This window comes from Cannabis sativa, chromosome 9 (assembly GCF_029168945.1).
Source record: "Cannabis sativa cultivar Pink pepper isolate KNU-18-1 chromosome 9, ASM2916894v1, whole genome shotgun sequence".
NCBI classification, from domain to species: domain Eukaryota; kingdom Viridiplantae; phylum Streptophyta; class Magnoliopsida; order Rosales; family Cannabaceae; genus Cannabis; species Cannabis sativa.
The window spans coordinates 4,790,561-4,807,885 of record NC_083609.1 but is presented as its reverse complement, the minus strand read 5'-3'; the positions used below and the strand labels follow the sequence as shown (position 1 = coordinate 4,807,885).

Genomic DNA, 17,325 nt, shown 5'->3' with positions numbered 1-17,325 from the left:
TTTTCATTTCTCTCAACCAAACGCTACCCAAATAAGAATTTCGATACCATTTTCATGCAATGCCCACCTGCTTTACTCGAGCAATGTTTGATTTGTTTATTTTTGTTGTTAGTTTAGTGTTTGTAATGCTAATGATGGTTGAGCTGGGTAAGTTGTAACTAAAAAAAAAAGTAACTTTTGGATAATTATCTTCCTAGTTTTATGAAATCAAAAGTAACTTTTGGATAATTTATGTATTTAAGGGATTAAACATATAAGTTTCTAATCTAGATTGCACAATAATTCCTATTCCTACCCCATAAATCTTGTGTCAATTATCCATATTAAGGTTAGATGAAATAAGTAGTAGAAGACATAGTATGGTTGAGGCAAGCCCATCTGCCCATGTCTTTTCTTTTTCTATTATTGTGTTTGAAGAAGACAATACTTTACATTCAAAGTTGTCTCAAACACACACTTGAATGCTTAAGATCCACTTCTTTCAAGGGCTTAGCTTTCTTCAATCCCCACTGTACTCTATGTGTCATATCCTCAATAGTTTAAACATTTTTTTTCTTTATTAAAAAAGAGGAAAAAAGCTCAAAAATAAAAAGGATATAGTTTAATTTTATTTAAACAATATAAGAATATTCTTTTCATCTACAGTTTTCTACATTTTACAATTAAGAATATGTACTGTATATATATAATATAAATATTTTTCAGATTCCCCATTTGGTTTCGAAAATTGGATTTAAAGATATTCCTTTCCTTTCCTTTCCCTCTATTGGAAAATTAATCCAATTTTCTTTCTTCCAATATATATTCTATTTAAAAATACTTTATTTAAGAATAACCTCTTATTTGTTATAAAAAAATCAAGTCCAAATTTGAGCAGTTATAAATAAGAATAAATTAGTTATATATTTTTTAAGTCCCGTATTAACAAAATATACCTCTATATAAGAATAATTACATTTTAATAAAATATATACATATATTTTGTAAATTTATTTACACAAAATTAATAATTTTATTCTAAATTATAATATATGTATTAACATTATATTTAATCTAAAATAATTCTATTATAATATAATATTAATAATTATTTATTGTTATTATTATTATATTGATATTTTTTGGTTTAAATTTTATTTTCTAAATTAATTTTATTTAATTATAACCTCTCAATTCGAATATAATTTGCTTCGTGTATTCTTAAATAAAAGTTGCCGTGTATATATAATGTTTTGTCTTACAATTGGTGAAGTAAGCAAATATAACATAAAATAATAACATTTTATGATAGCTGACTTTACTTCACTACCAATCAAAACGAATTGCAGTGTCAAAAGATTTTGTTCAATTAATAGAAAAAAAAAACAGACACAATGGCTTAGGCCACCAGAGGTTTTCTGTTTTAATATGATACAAAATCGAAGTGGGTTCCCTCTTCCAGATCATTTGGTCATATAATTTATATTTTTTTTTCTTGAAACAAAACGTCATTAACTAAATCCCATTGGGATCTCTGCTTATATGATTTCTTTTTGAAATAATACTAAAAAAGAACCTTTCTTGTGAATGATTAAAAAAAAGTCCTATTCTAATCCATAAAACCAACCCTTAACATTTAGATAGTTTTATGATGTAAAGTTTGATAAATTAAAATCATTTATAATACATAAAGTAGCATTCATTTTACACATTAAGAAAAATAAGTAAGGGTGTTTATGCAATAAACCATGTTAAAATTAGGGCTGTACAGAAATTTTCGTAAACCGCCCAACCCGAATAACCCGACTAAACCAAACCGACAAAACTGAAAAAAAAAATACAAACCGACATAACTTGACAAAATTCTAAACCGCCCAATCTGTAAATTGGGCGGGTTGAATTTTGACCCAAACCGCCCAATGAACCTGCCCAAACCGATTTAACCCGATTTTCGCTTTTTTTTTTTTTTTTTTTTTTTTATATATATTATATAATACTAGGTGAATGTACGTGCCGAGCCACGTATTGCTAGTTTCATTTAAGATTTTGGTCTTTTTAAGATTTTAAATGTATTTTATTTTTAAAGATTACAAATTTTTTGTTTGAAAAAATTAAATATTTATATTTGAAATATTATTTAATAATGTATTAAAAATAATATTAGTGTAATTATAAAATTGTAAATAAATTTATTATTGGAGTAGTATTCTATTTAGTTCTTTTTTTAACATAGCATTGTAATGTAAGTTTATATCTATAAATATTCTGTAAAGTGTTAATATTATATGAACATCTCCATTTATAAAGCTAAAAAGTGAGTCAATGACAGAAGTGGTATATCTGCAATCACACAAAGATAGAAGTGGTATTTCTGCTTCCTATGCTTATCTAGAGAAAACATTAGATAAGTGAGGTTAATTTTAATATATAAAGATTTTTTTTTTTTTCAAAAAAATAAATAAAAAAAATTATTAATATTCTCCCAAGATGTTTGTTAGAATTATATGTGGCTAAGATGATTTTTTTAATTTAAAAAGAGATTATTAATATTTAAAAGATTGTTTAATTTTTTGGTTTAATTATTGGGTTTATTTATTAACGGGAGATCAAACCTAATCGTTAAATTTAACAGAATATTCTTTTATTTTTAAGTATATTCTGTTAAACCAATAAATGTCGTTAGATAGACACTTTTAATATATAAAGATATAATAATATATAATATATATTAAAAAAAACCCAAACCCTAAATTTTAGTCTCTCAGTCTGCCTCTTTCTCTCTCACTCGTTAGATTTGGAATATTATGTATTTAATGTTATTAATTTTTATTTTAGTTGAATCTGAGAAAAAAAAAAAAAAACATCCTAATTCGGTTTGGGCGGGTTAACCCGCCCAACCCCCCAAAACCGTCGGTCGGGTACAGAATTTTTTTTTTTTTAAATTGGGCAGTTTGCATGCAAAATTTTATAACCCGATCTTTATGTTGGGTTGGAAAATATATAGTATAAACCGACTAAACCGACCGATGTACAACCCTAGTTAAAATATCTATTTATTTTGACATTTAAAAGATTTTTTTAATCAAATTTAATTTTATATTATATTATAATTATTTAAGATATTTCATAAAATTTTAAGAAATTCAATATAATTTACCATGTAGAAAGTAGTGTTCAAACAATTTATTTTACACGTTTATAAAATTAAATAATTACGTGTGCAATATACTATTTGAATTTTATTTTCAGCATGTTAAATTTTTTCGAATTTTTTAAAATTTTATAAAATGTCTTAAATAACTCTGATGTACATGATCACAATAAAAAAATTAACTAAAAAATTATTTCAAATACCAAAATAAATATAAGTGTATCAACATATTTAAAAGATATATTGTAAAATTTTCCTAAACTATTTATTTAAGCTTTATTTATAGCAAATTTACATCAACATACAGACTCAGAACTCCAAAACACAAAGGGCTCGTTTGGAACGCCGTATTAGGTCGTATTGTATTGTATTGTATTATATTGAATTGTATTTTATGCAATATTTTTATGTAAAACTATATGTGGTATTAACTTTTATGGACACCTAAATATATAATATTTTATTATAAATTAAATTTTAACATAGTATTATATAAAAATATGATATATAATCCAATTCAATATAATACAATACAATACAACACGATCTAATACGGCGTTCCAAACGAGCTCAAATAGTATATATTAATGCACTCTTTAAAAAGTGCACTAATAAAAGTTTCAAAAAAAAAAAAAACTTGAATTTATTAAAGAAAAAAGTTTAATTTTTTATTTTTTAAAAAAAGTAATGATAAAGAAAAGAGAAGTGCAGTGCAGTGTCAATTTTTGTGGTGCATGGCCCAGAAGCTGACTCCATTGGACCACCCATCAAAATGTTCTGGCTCTTATTCTCACCATTCCTCTCTCTAACTCTACACTACAATACAATCTCTACTAAAACATTTTCTTTCTCTTTTTATTTTTATTATTAAATTAAATAAATTTGCTCTCTCTGTCACTTCATTCATTTCCGAGTTTTCAATTCCTCTTCTTCTTCTTCTTCTTCACAGTAAATAGATGATAATTCAGTTTAAGAAAGAAGGAGAGAAAAAAAGAATGTAAATTTCATCTAAGCCATAAAAAACCCAAAAAAGCTTTCTTTTCTTTCATATTTATGCTCTTTTAAAGTGAAAAAGAAAAAAAGAAGAAGAAGAAATTAAATTAAATAAACAACAACAACCGTCCAAGCTAAAAACATACTTTGTTGTTGTTATGGGTTCGTCCTATTCCTTATTTTCACCATAATTTTCTTTCCATTTTCACGTAAGAATCAAAATTTGGAGATATGGGTTTTGTACTATTGGATGATAAAATTTAGCAAACAAACACAGTGCTAAAGAAGAAGAAGAAGAAGAAGAAGACCCATTAATGGCTTCTGGTGGTAAAGCAGCTTATGCTCAGCAACAACAACAACAACAAGCTCAGTCTTCAGGTACAAGTAATATACGAGCTCAAAATACAGAGTCCATGAACAAAGCCATTGCTCAGTATACCCTTGATGCTCGACTCCATGCCGCCTTTGAACAATCCGGTGAGTCTGGTAAGTCTTTTGACTACTCAAAATCCGTTAGAACCACTACCTCAAACTCAGTGCCGGCGGAGAAGGAAATCACAGCTTACTTGACGAGAATCCAGAGAGGTGGTCATATCCAACCCTTTGGGTGTATGATGGCCGTTGATGAATCCACGTTTCGGATCATTGGTTACAGTGAGAACGCTCGAGATTTGTTGGGTCTAACCCCTCAATCAGTTCCAAGCCTCGAAAAGCCTGAGATCCTAACTATCGGAACCGATATCCGTACACTCTTTTCTCATTCGAGCTCTTCACTGCTCGAGAAGGCTTTTCGAGCTCGGGAAATCACGCTCTTGAACCCAGTTTGGATTCATTCCAAGAATTCTGGAAAGCCCTTTTATGCGATTCTTCATCGAATCGATGTTGGGATTGTGATTGATTTGGAACCCGCGAGGACAGAGGACCCTGCTCTGTCCATAGCCGGAGCCGTACAGTCTCAGAAGCTTGCTGTAAGAGCAATTTCTCACTTGCAGTCTCTTCCCGGTGGTGATATCAAGCTGTTGTGTGATACTGTAGTTGGGAGTGTGAGAGAGCTTACTGGTTATGATAGGGTCATGGTTTACAAGTTTCATGAAGATGAACATGGTGAGGTTGTTGCTGAGAGCAAGAGGGCTGATTTGGAACCCTACATTGGGCTGCACTATCCAGCCACTGATATTCCTCAGGCTTCCAGGTTCTTGTTCAAGCAGAATCGAGTTCGAATGATCGTTGATTGTAATGCCTCTTTGGTTCGGGTAATTCAAGATGAAGGACTAATGCAGCCTCTTTGCTTGGTTGGTTCTACTCTTAGAGCTCCTCATGGTTGTCACACTCAATACATGGCTAATATGGGTTCTATAGCTTCTTTGGTAATGGCGGTTATCATCAATGGAAATGAGGAGGAAGCTGGTGGTGGTAGGAACACTATGAAGCTTTGGGGTCTTGTTGTTTGTCATCATACTTCAGCTCGGAGCATACCGTTCCCTTTAAGGTATGCTTGTGAGTTTCTTATGCAAGCTTTTGGACTCCAGTTGAATATGGAGTTGCAATTGGCTTGTCAGTTGTCTGAAAAACATGTTCTTAGGACTCAAACTTTATTGTGTGATATGCTTCTTCGTGATTCTCCTACTGGGATTGTTACTCAAAGTCCTAGCATTATGGACTTGGTGAAGTGTGATGGTGCAGCACTGTATTACCAAGGGAAGTATTATCCACTTGGTGTTACCCCAACTGAAGCTCAGATAAAGGACATTGTGGAATGGTTGTTGGCTCACCATGGAGACTCAACTGGTTTGAGTACAGACAGTTTGGCTGATGCAGGGTATCCTGGTGCAGCAATGCTTGGTGATGAAGTTTGTGGTATGGCTGTTGCTTCTATCACAAAAAAAGATTTTCTTTTTTGGTTTAGATCCCACACTGCTAAGGAGGTCAAATGGGGTGGTGCAAAGCACCATCCCGAGGACAAGGATGATGGACAGAGGATGCATCCTCGTTCTTCCTTCAAGGCGTTTCTGGAAGTGGTGAAAAGCCGTAGTTTACCTTGGGAGAATGCAGAAATGGATGCAATTCACTCTTTGCAGCTTATTCTGCGAGATTCATTTAGGGACGCCAAGGCAAGTAATTCTAAGGCTGTTGTAAAGGCCCAGGTTGAGGGGGATATGGAGTTGCACGGGATTGATGAACTAAGTTCGGTTGCAAGAGAAATGGTTAGGTTGATTGAGACTGCAACTGCTCCTATACTTGCTGTTGATGTTGATGGCCGTATAAATGGGTGGAATGCTAAGGTTGCAGAGTTGACAGGACTCTCTACAGATGATGCTATTGGGAGATCTTTGGTCCATGATCTTGTTTATAAGGAATCCAAAGAAACTGTTGAAGAACTCCTTAACAGTGCTTTAGAAGGTAGTTTAATTGTCTTTTGTCTCATTTATTGCTGAATTCCAGAGGTTATATCAAACAATAGAGTAGAGTCAAGATTCTTTTATATAAATTGTTTTCTACTAAAAGTTCAATTCTTTATATGATGATCTTTTTTCTTGGAAGTAAACTTTTATGTTACCAAAAAAAGCCATCAAAAAAAGTTCAATTCTTTATATCAATTTGACAGATTTGTTTTATAAATTAAATGGTCTCCCTCTCATTCGTACAATAGAACAGCATTGTGCTCATTTTGTCACATAATGTTTTGTTCTGCAGGAAAAGAAGATAAGAATATAGAGATAAAGATGAGAACATTTGGCCCGGAACACCATAATGATCCTGTTTTTTTGGTGGTTAATGCTTGCTCTAGCAGGGATTTTACAAACAATATAGTTGGTGTTTGCTTTGTTGGTCAGGATGTTACTGGTCAGAAAGTTGTCATGGACAAATTCATTAAATTACAAGGCGATTACAAGGCAATAGTTCACAATCCTAATCCTCTGATTCCTCCCATATTTGCATCAGATGATAACACATGTTGTTCAGAATGGAATACTGCTATGGAAAAGCTCACTGGATGGACTAAAGAAGAAGTCAATGGGAAAATGTTGGTTGGGGAGATCTTTGGCAGTTGTTGTCGGCTCAAGGGTCCGGATACTTTGACAAAGTTCATGATTGTACTGCACAGTGCCATTGGAGGGAAGGATGCAGACAAATTTCCCTTTTCATTCTTCGATCGAAATGGAACATTCGTACAAGTTCTCTTGACAGCAAATAAGAGAGTTAATATGGAGGGTCAAGTGATTGGAGCTTTCTGCTTCTTGCAAATTGCTAGTCCTGAGTTGCAGCAAGCTCTTCAAGTTCAGAGGCAACAGGAGAAGAAAGATTTTTCTAGGGTGAAAGAGTTGGCTTACATTTGTCAGGAAATAAAAAATCCATTAAATGGCATCCGCTTCACTAACTCTCTCTTGGAATCAACCGAATTAACAGAAGATCAAAGGCAGTTTCTTGAGACTAGTGCTGCTTGCGAGAAGCAAATGTTGAAGATCGTAAGAGATGTTGATCTGGATAGTATTGAGCATGGGTTAGTTTTTTACTACTCAACTTATCTGTTTCTCTATTGACAAAGCAATGTTCTTCATTATAGTTATCAATTTCTCGCAAACATGTATCTTTGGAATCCTTAACTAGTTTTTCTGATATGTGATTCACTGATCTGTTAGAACTTTGTGTCAATTTATGGTGTTGTACTGTTTGGATCCAAGTAGAGGATTACTTTGGCTTTTTACTTTTGTTGATAAATGTAAATTCAATTGCCACACATTTTCCAGGGAGATGGGGAAAATCTTTCCTGTATTACCATATATATGTTGCTGTTGAGTCTGTAGTTGTAAGATTACATCTTTTGGGGATACGAGCTTCCAGATACTTTTTCAATAGAGAGAGCCTCAATCTTATATGTTCTAATTTTATTTTGAAGCAGTTCATTGGAGCTTGAGAAGGCGGAATTTCTACTTGGAAGTGTAATAAATGCTGTTGTTAGCCAAGTAATGATGCTGCTAAGGGAAAGGAGTCTACAGCTTATTCGAGATATCCCAGAAGAAATCAAAACAGTGACAGTTTATGGTGATCAGGTGAGAATTCAACAGGTATTGGCTGAATTCCTACTGAATATGGTGCGTTATGCGCCAGCTGAAGGCTGGGTGGAGATTCTTGTTCGTCCTAGCTTGAAGAACGGTCCAGATGACCAGACTCTACTTCATACTGAATTCAGGTAAAAATTATGAGCTCTAATCATTCAGCAGCACATGTAATTAGAGTAAAACAGAATAGCATCTAATAATCTGTCCTGGAGTCTCATATTGGTAACAATAAGTATCTTATTATCATCATTAACATTTACAAAAATTGTATGTTGCTTATGGCAAAAGGATGGTATGCCCCGGGGAAGGCCTGCCTCCTGAGCTGGTTCAGGACATGTTCCACAGCAGTAGATGGATGACTCAGGAGGGGTTAGGGCTGAGCATGTGCAGGAAGATTTTAAAGCTCATGGAAAGTGAAGTTCAGTATATCAGAGAATCAGAGAGATGTTATTTCTTGATTGTTCTTGAACTTCCAATTCGTCGAAGAGCCTTAAAGAGTATTCTTGACTAAGTTATTGACACATAATATTACTAAGCTCACTTATACTTCTTCTTTGTCTTACCTACCCTGAGGATGATTTTTGATGCTAGTTACAGATCAAACTTGAACTGAAGCAAACTGATTTGGATCAAGCTATTGATATTCTACTTGTTTTGGCTTGCTATATTCATCCTAGCTGGTGTGGGCTCACAAGGACTAAATCACCAACTCCCCCTCATGTAATATAGCTGATTATTTTTCAGTATAAGTGCAGTCTTTGAAAACTACTTAACGTAAGCCAATACCATATGCTAATTTGGTGGTGTACAATCATTTGTTTTTTCCCATCAAGGAGGACCAAGTAGTTGTCATCTGAGTTTGTCTTTGAAACTTTAAAAAAGACTGAAGGATTTTGCAGATTCAGACTCAAAAACCAGATTCTGGTGCATCATCATCTTTCATCGACAAACATGTATTCTACCTAAATAATTTGTAATATTTATTATCGAGTTTCGAAATAGCTGGTACATTTTTGCTCTCTTCTGAGTTACTCCCTCAGAAGCTAGCTCTCCCTCCTTTTGTAAATTTCAGCTTACTCTGGAAATAAAATACCACTATTTTGTGCATTGAAACTAATTACTCACAAATGATTATAACAATTGCTCTTATATTCAATATGAGATCCTCTTGTTGTGTTTTGTGTCTTTTGTTTTTATTGCAGCTCAATCTCTGAGGTCCCAGCTGTACAAGCTCATTTTGGTGTCTCCTTAATGACTTTATGTCATTCTGCTCATTTTTGGAAGGTGGGTAATCATTAACTGATAATATTTTCCATTTAAGTTCATTTCACTGTGCATAATCATATTGTTGAGTAGGAGTAAGTAGTAGTTCCAAGGATCCATGATAAACAGAAATGGTCTTTTTTTTCCTGTTCTATTATATATAGAAATAAATGTAAAGGATTTTGATTGTTTACTTTATTGTATTTATCATTCTTTTTTTTCTTTTGATATAATAAAGTTTTCTTGTTTGCATATGTATTTTTTTTCCCTCTATGTGCTGTCCCAGCTGTTGGTTAGTGAAGTATGACTATTCCATTCAAAAAAATAAAGTCTTTTGGATTCATGGTTATTACCAAAACACAAACCAAAAGGGAGAAATAAAAATAGAGAAAGAAAATTCACACCATTCTCAATTAGAAATGATGGAGTAAATGGTATTAATTATTCTTATATTTAAATTGAAAAAGGAAGAAATAAAAAATAAAAACATAGTTTATGAAGAAGATATTATCTGCATGTGTGGGCTTAAATAAGTGACAAGAAGAACCAATGAACTTAGTAGGGGATTGAGTTTTGCAGGTCAACTTGACAGGTCATATCATCTTAATAAACTAAGTTTTGGTTTTGGTACATACATAGATATATATCATATATGAAAGAAAGATTTTGTTGCTATTCAAATCAAAGTATGAAGAAGCCTTTTATAATTTATTATGGTAAAGTTTTAGCATTAATGGCCTTAATGGAAGTATCACTTAGTTTGGATTATTTTTGATAATATTATCCCTTGGTTGTGGGAAGACAACAAAAATATATTTGTGTTTGGTTCTGCTCTTGTCTCTTTCACTATCAAATTTGTGTGCTTGCACGCCCCTTAATCCTTATCATGCTGTGCACGCAAACAAAAAGTTCTAGTGAGAGAAACCAAAGTTTCATATATAACATAATTTTGTATATATATTTATATACATTAAGAAAGAGAGAGATAGATTAGTTTGTTGTTATTCCTTCCAAATGCCAAACTTTATTTTTGTAAAATTCAAAACAATTAAGGTTAGTAGAAAGATAAAAGAGAGCATATGAGCAAGAGTGAAGAGAAGGTAAAAAGGAATATAAATGCAAAGAATGAAAAATAAAATTAGTTCAATACTCAAAGAGGTAGGTAAATTTTATGAGTTATTTAAAATTAGGAAAAGTTAGTTAATATTAACAAAGACTCTTCCTTTATTTATAGTGCTAATCAGTGTGCTAATCAGTGGCAGGTCATGATTTAAAACGAGCAGGGTAAGTAAAAAAAAAATATTATTAGTGAGATTTGAATTTTTACCTCTAATATATTTACAATTGAGCTTAACTATTACACTAAAATTAATCTAATTTTTTATCATAAATATATATTGTAACTAATATAATTCTAATTTACTTCTTTTAACTCAAAAAAAAAGTAATTTTTTTGATAGATTTAATTACACTAAGCACATCTCTTTAATTAGTGATTAAGAATTGCTTTTCATTTTTCTTCTTTCTTTTTAAGATGTGAACCTTAATTAAACCTACAAAACATGATCTTTTTGGCCATAAGAGATAGTTATGGGCAAAAGGGGTTTTGCTCATATAATAACATGGGATGTACCCCAAGTCAGTCCAATTGAAATTTTGTGTGATATCAAATCAAGTAATCTAATCCTCAAATTAAACATACTTTATATACAAATTTCCACAAACACATGTAAAATTCAACTCAACATAGATAGCAATTGGGAAATTAAACAAATTAAAACACAATGTTTTGTATGAACCAAAAATATATAAACTAAAAAGACTGGAAGGAGTAAAATTAGGAGTGGAAATAGGAAGAATAGAAGGACCTTTTAGCAGAAAAGGAAAAGACAGTAAAGAGTTTGAGATGATATAACAACCACTCAACATTGCTACGTGTACTACACTCTCCATCTTATTGGACACAATGGCGGCCGTTAAATACAATGTCAGGCTATAATCTTACACGCGCCACCGTAGGCGCGTGGGTAAGTAGAATAGTTAGCCTATAATTTATAATAATTTTCTGGTCTCAATGGTTAGATTGAGATGATGACGATGGATTTGGAAGCAGACACACAAAAACAAACTCCAAAACCCGAACAAAGCAGAGAATAAACCTAACCACAAAAAGAAAAATCTCATTAGAGTGAGAGAAGCTCTTAAGGATAAAAAAGAACAGAGAAAGAAAAGAAAGCTTCTATCTTGACCTCTCAAATCACAGTTGTTTGTATGGGAGTTTTGATATAAGATAGAGAGAGAGAGAGAGAGAGAGAGAGAGAGAGAGAGAGAGAGAGAGTTGATATAATAAGTCAGAAGTTAATACCAAGTAGAGAAGAAAGGAGAGAGAGAGAGAGAGGGAGAGAGATTCGTAAATCATACTCATATCCATCTATGTCTCATCAATTTTCAACCCATACTTACTCTTAAGACTTATTATATTTCTGCGAATTGTCAACTGGGTTTCGTTCATTTTTCATCATTATCTTCAACTTCTTCTTCTTCTTTGTCTTACAAGAGAGAACCCCATTTGAGAAAAAGAGAGAAACCCCATTAAAGATTGAGCCTTTATAGTTGTTTTGCTTCATGTTTTATCATTTGCGATCCCCCGAGTTGTTGCTGTTGTTGGTTGTTTCTTCTTCTTGTTGTTGTTCTAATGGAAACCCCACCAGCAGAGGAGCTTTTAAAGAAGATCCAAGAACTCGAAGCGGGCCATGCCCATCTCAAAGAAGAGATGTCTAAGCTCATGCAATCTGGTTCTGAAGATTCCACTAAGCGGGATCAGCACCACCACCGACCCCACCAAAGGTCTCACTCCATTTCCCCTCAACGCTCAAGGTTTGGTGGTCCACGAAGAAGAGCTGCCGCTCTTGATGGCTCTCCTTCCTTCCGCCATTCCTCTCCTCTTCAGAGGGAGAGTCGTAGTCGTGATCTTTCAAATGCCACCACTGCCTCCGCCGCCGGAGGAGGGGAAGGAGTTGGCCCTTCAGCTGTTAACTTTACTAGTAAGCAGTATCTGAATATATTACAGTCGATGGGGCAGTCTGTTCATATTTTTGATCTTAGTGGTCGAATAATCTACTGGTGGGTAATTCAATCTCTCTCTCTCTCTCTCTCTCTGTATATATATACACACACACACGTATACTGAGATGTTCATTTGGGCTGTGCTAGTTTTTGGGATTATTGAGAATTGTTTGTTTTGTTTGATTATTAGTGATTTCTTTTCTCTTATTTTCTTTGTATTGATATTTTGGTTGGGTTGCAACTTTGTTTCCAATGTTGAAAGAAACTGTAGATTTGACTATGGTTGGTTATTGTGGTTATGATGTTTCAATTAGTGCCTTGATAAATTCTTGAACTTTAATAGTTAGGCAATGTATCTTTTTTACTAAAGAAAGCAATTTGGTAAATCTGTTACTCGTGGTTTGGATATTTATTTGCTTTCCAATTTGGTCCATTTGGATTTTTTTTGGTACTATTTCAGGAACAGGTCTGCTGAAAATCTTTATGGTTTTTCTGCGGCAGAGGCCTTAGGCCAAGATGCCATTGAGCTTTTAGTTGATCCCCGTGACTTTTCTTCAGCCAATAATATAGTCAAACGTGTCACTGTGGGGGAGAACTGGACTGGACAGTTTCCTCTCAAAAATAAGGCTGGGGAAAGGATTTTAGCTGTTGTAACAAATACACCATTCTATGATGATGATGGTGCTTTGATAGGAGTTATCTGTGTGTCAAGTGATTCACAACCCTTTAGAGAAGTAGTGGCTTCACAGGTTGATGGAAAGCATTCATCAGAAAGTGGTCTTCGGCCCAGAAATACTGTGACAACGAAACTTGGTCTCGATCCTGAGCAGCCTTTGCAGACTGCTATTGCTTCAAAGATAACAAATTTGGTTAGTGTTAGAATTATTTTCCTCCTTCTTGTGAATTATTGTAGTCTGGCATATGTTTAATTGTTAGAACCAAAGAAAACAGGCATCCAAGGTGAGCAACAAAGTCAAGTCTAGGATTCGCTCATCGGAGAACAACATGGATCGTGAAGGTGGGAGTGGAGATAGCTATCATTCTGATCATGGATACTTAGATGCTGGTAACTCTGATCACCGGGAAGATGCTAATTCAAGTGGAGCAAGCACACCTAGAGGAGAAATATCGGCACTCCCATTTGGTGTATTTTCCAATCTTGATGAAAGATCTCCGGGAAAAGGCTCCAGAGATTCTGGTGATGAGGGCGAAGGAAAATCTGCAATCCACAAGATGATCTCTTCGAAGGCTGAGGCATGGATGGGTAAGAAAGGGCTATCGTGGCCATGGAAAGGAAATGATCGAGAGGGGTCATCGGATGTTAAGACTCCACGTTTTGTTTGGCCTTGGTTACAAAATGATCAAGAGAATGATTCAAGTCATTCGAAGAATCCTATTATTAAACTAGAAAACCATGCAAATGATTTCAACCGCCAACATGCAAATAACGAGGCTTCAGGATCCTGGTCGTCCTCATTTAATATCAACAGCACAAGCAGTGTCAGCAGCTGTGGAAGTACCAGTAGTAGTACTGTGAATAAGGTGGACATTGACACCGACTGCTTGGACTATGAAATCTTGTGGGAAGACTTAACAATTGGAGAGCAGATTGGACAAGGTAGTGTTGATGAAACTGTTTCAATGAAAGTAATGTTAATTGTAATTGCCAACACTGATCTTCAGCTTCTGATTTCTTTAGTATAGTTCATATGTGTGATTTATGTTTGCTTTCCCTTTGCAGGTTCATGTGGGACTGTGTATCATGGTCTGTGGTACGGATCAGTATGTTCCTTGTCTCTTTCCTTAGTTCAATTGAAATTTAAGTCTATGTTCAGTTTAGATAGTAACTTCACATTATAATTAGACAGCTCTCAATTGACCTGTGTTACAAGTAATAAAATTTGTTGGAAAAAAAGGAATTTTTCTCTAAATTAGATGGAAGCCAGTAAATGGTGGTTGAATAATTTGTTTTGTATGGCAGGATGTTGCTATCAAGGTATTCTCCAAGCAAGAATATTCAGATGATGTGATTGTTTCTTTTCGACAAGAGGTACGCTTCTTACTTGTCCTTGTCTCATTATTTTGGTGGCTTAAGCTCTTCTTAGACCTGTATACGAGCAAGAGGTCCCGACGCAAATTTCTAATTAAGTTTTGCAACCTTGAGAAGATAATCGTGTGAAGCGAATACAGAGAATTACTTAAATGGTTCTCTTGGCTGTAAGACTTAACAATCTCGTGCAATTTTACTTAGATAAAGTGAAAAACATTAGTGAATTTCTCGGACCTTTACATTGCTACTCATTATACATGTTAACACAGGAAGATATGCTTAATGTATAATTATATATCTTCCCACTTTTTTTTCTTCTCTAAGGTATCTCTAATGAAAAGACTTCGACATCCAAATGTACTGCTTTTTATGGGAGCTGTGACTTCACCTGAACGTCTTTGCATTGTAACGGAGTTCCTTCCACGGTGTGTTCTTGATCTTTTTCCTTCAAGTTTATCAATCTTAATAGGTAAATGGTTGAAAATAATATTTGAATGCTCTTACTGCAGTGGTAGCTTGTTTCGCTTACTACAGAGGAACACATCAAAATTAGAATGGAGAAGGCGTGTACATATGGCATTGGACATAGTGAGTGTTATGTAATAGTTTGTAGTTTGAACAGTGCGATTTCTCATATTATTGTTCGCAATTGAATCACTTTTAAAATGTTATGCATTTCAGTTTTCACTCAGTATTGCTATCTATGTCCATACACTTATTGCTATTTTTCATCCCACAGGCGCGGGGCATGAATTATCTTCATCATTTCAACCCGCCTATCATTCATCGAGATTTAAAGTCATCGAATCTTCTTGTGGATAAGAATTGGACTGTCAAAGTACACTCATATCTTTTTATCTTTCCATTTCATTTTTCTTCCCTAGTTTTCCCAAAGGTTTTAAGGGAGCTAAAAAGCTTTATCAATTTTCATCTGAAACAGGTTGGTGATTTCGGTCTTTCGCGTCTGAAGCATGAAACATATCTCACAACCAAGACTGGGAAAGGAACGGTACTTTAATCGGCAAACATGATATCCTCTTCTTTCTCTATTTGATTTTATGACTTATGAAGCGATTTGTGCTTAACATTCTTACCATTTTTCTGTTTTATAGCCTCAATGGATGGCACCAGAAGTTCTTCGTAATGAGCCCTCAGATGAGAAGTATGTTCTTAACTCTAGTTAGGGATTAACAACAATAATGTAGCAGAATCTTTATGCTCGATGTTATTTCTGCCATGTTTTTATAGGATATACAGACCATATGAAGTAAGCTTATGTTTTTTCTTTTCATTGGTGGAAAACATTAGGTCTGATGTATACAGCTTCGGCGTGATACTTTGGGAGCTTGCTACCGAGAAGATTCCTTGGGATAATCTCAACTCAATGCAGGTAGGTTTTTGCAATATGTACTGCAATAATATAGTCAAGAAGCAATTCAGATTCAATAGTTTTCTATTAATCATATTTAAAAATAAATATCCTTGTTGTTTATAAGATCCATTAAATGAAATGTGTACTTTTAGTCTTATCTCTATGCTGTTTAAAGGGAATAGCCTTGATGCTACTTCGTACTACGTATAACACACCCATATAAACCTCAAATCAATATTTGACATTTTCAGGTAATTGGTGCTGTGGGGTTTATGAACCAAAGGTTGGAGATACCAAAAGATGTAGATCCACAATGGGCTGCAGTAATTGAAAGCTGCTGGCATAGGTATGTGTAGACCTCTTTTTTTCATTCATTCATTTTAATGAAATTTGCAACTGCAACCTCCTAAGAGATGTGTTTTGCATTGTTTAATACATAATTAATATAATGCATAGTTTGGAATTCAGTTGATCAAACCATATGTATAGTTTATTAAAATCACATTATGTTATGATTTCTATTTGGCGAAATGGCTTGAATCTTAACCCATTAAAATGATCAAACATCAGTGATCCAACTCGTCGTCCATCGTTCCAAGAACTGCTGGAAAGGTTCAAGGAACTGCAGAGACATTACGCCCTTCAATCTCAAGCAGCACGTAATGCTGCAGGAGAGAGCACTCAAAGTCAAAAGGAAGGGTAGCCTCGGCTTTCAAATGATTCACAACATGGCAACAGCTGAAGCAGCCTCTTTCTTTCGTTGACAGACTTTCAAGGGAGACGGGTGCCATTCATTTAGCCACAAAAACATTTTGTGGTAGGTATTGAATCGAAATTCGTAACTCAAAATCTGGCTAACCATTTGGCAGACAAGAAAAGGGAAAAAGGGAAAAAAAAGATTGAAGAGGAAAGAGTGGTTGTCATTCATTCATGTGTGCTACCTAACTAACTAGAACGTTGATTGGCTTGGGTTGGGATTGTGTGATGGTTGTTTTTTGTCACTGAAATCATTTAAAAAAATTCTTCAAAGTGGGTCATTGGTGCTCTATGATTTGGGATTAAAGTCGAAATGTATAATCACGTGCCACCTTTTTCTTCATTATTATGAGATTTTGTATTAGAAGAATGGGCTGACGACTTTTGTACAAAAGAAGAAAAGAAAAGGAGTCATAGTCAATATTGTTAGAGATTAAAGTTCTTAATTGAGTCTTCTACTGCATTTTTTTTTACTTGGTTTATTTTTAGATGAAATACACTTTAGTGGATCTTCTTTGTTTAGATGAAATATACTCTATATAGTGGCACTGACTAGTGCTGTGCCTGGTCCATTTTCTGCCACCATAAAGGCAATTTGCATGTGCATTGCCTGGCAACAACCAATATAATAACC

General features: G+C 34.1%; 2 protein-coding genes across 3 annotated transcripts; both read left to right on the top strand.

Annotated features, from left to right (window-relative positions):
- The first annotated feature begins 3,938 nt into the window (after nucleotides 1-3,938).
- On the top strand, nucleotides 3,939-9,297 carry LOC115721719 (phytochrome B). Of its 2 annotated transcripts, none has more exons than XM_030650789.2 (4): nucleotides 3,939-6,523; nucleotides 6,818-7,625; nucleotides 8,025-8,315; nucleotides 8,473-9,297. In XM_030650789.2, exons 1-4 carry the CDS (start codon nucleotides 4,438-4,440, stop codon nucleotides 8,693-8,695), a joined length of 3,408 nt encoding a protein of 1,135 aa, XP_030506649.1. In that variant the 5' UTR covers nucleotides 3,939-4,437; the 3' UTR covers nucleotides 8,696-9,297. The 2 variants fall into 2 exon arrangements, with proteins under 2 accessions (XP_030506649.1, XP_060959492.1); XM_061103509.1 differs by having other exon boundaries at nucleotides 3,943-6,523; nucleotides 8,022-8,315.
- Nucleotides 9,298-11,522: 2,225 nt separating this feature from the next.
- On the top strand, nucleotides 11,523-17,137 carry LOC115721720 (uncharacterized). Its single transcript, XM_030650790.2, has 13 exons — nucleotides 11,523-12,570; nucleotides 12,974-13,382; nucleotides 13,465-14,131; nucleotides 14,255-14,295; nucleotides 14,495-14,563; nucleotides 14,888-14,988; nucleotides 15,073-15,151; nucleotides 15,303-15,401; nucleotides 15,504-15,572; nucleotides 15,676-15,725; nucleotides 15,872-15,953; nucleotides 16,187-16,281; nucleotides 16,506-17,137. Exons 1-13 carry the CDS (start codon nucleotides 12,143-12,145, stop codon nucleotides 16,636-16,638), a joined length of 2,322 nt encoding a protein of 773 aa, XP_030506650.2. The 5' UTR covers nucleotides 11,523-12,142; the 3' UTR covers nucleotides 16,639-17,137.
- The last annotated feature ends 188 nt before the right edge of the window (nucleotides 17,138-17,325 follow it).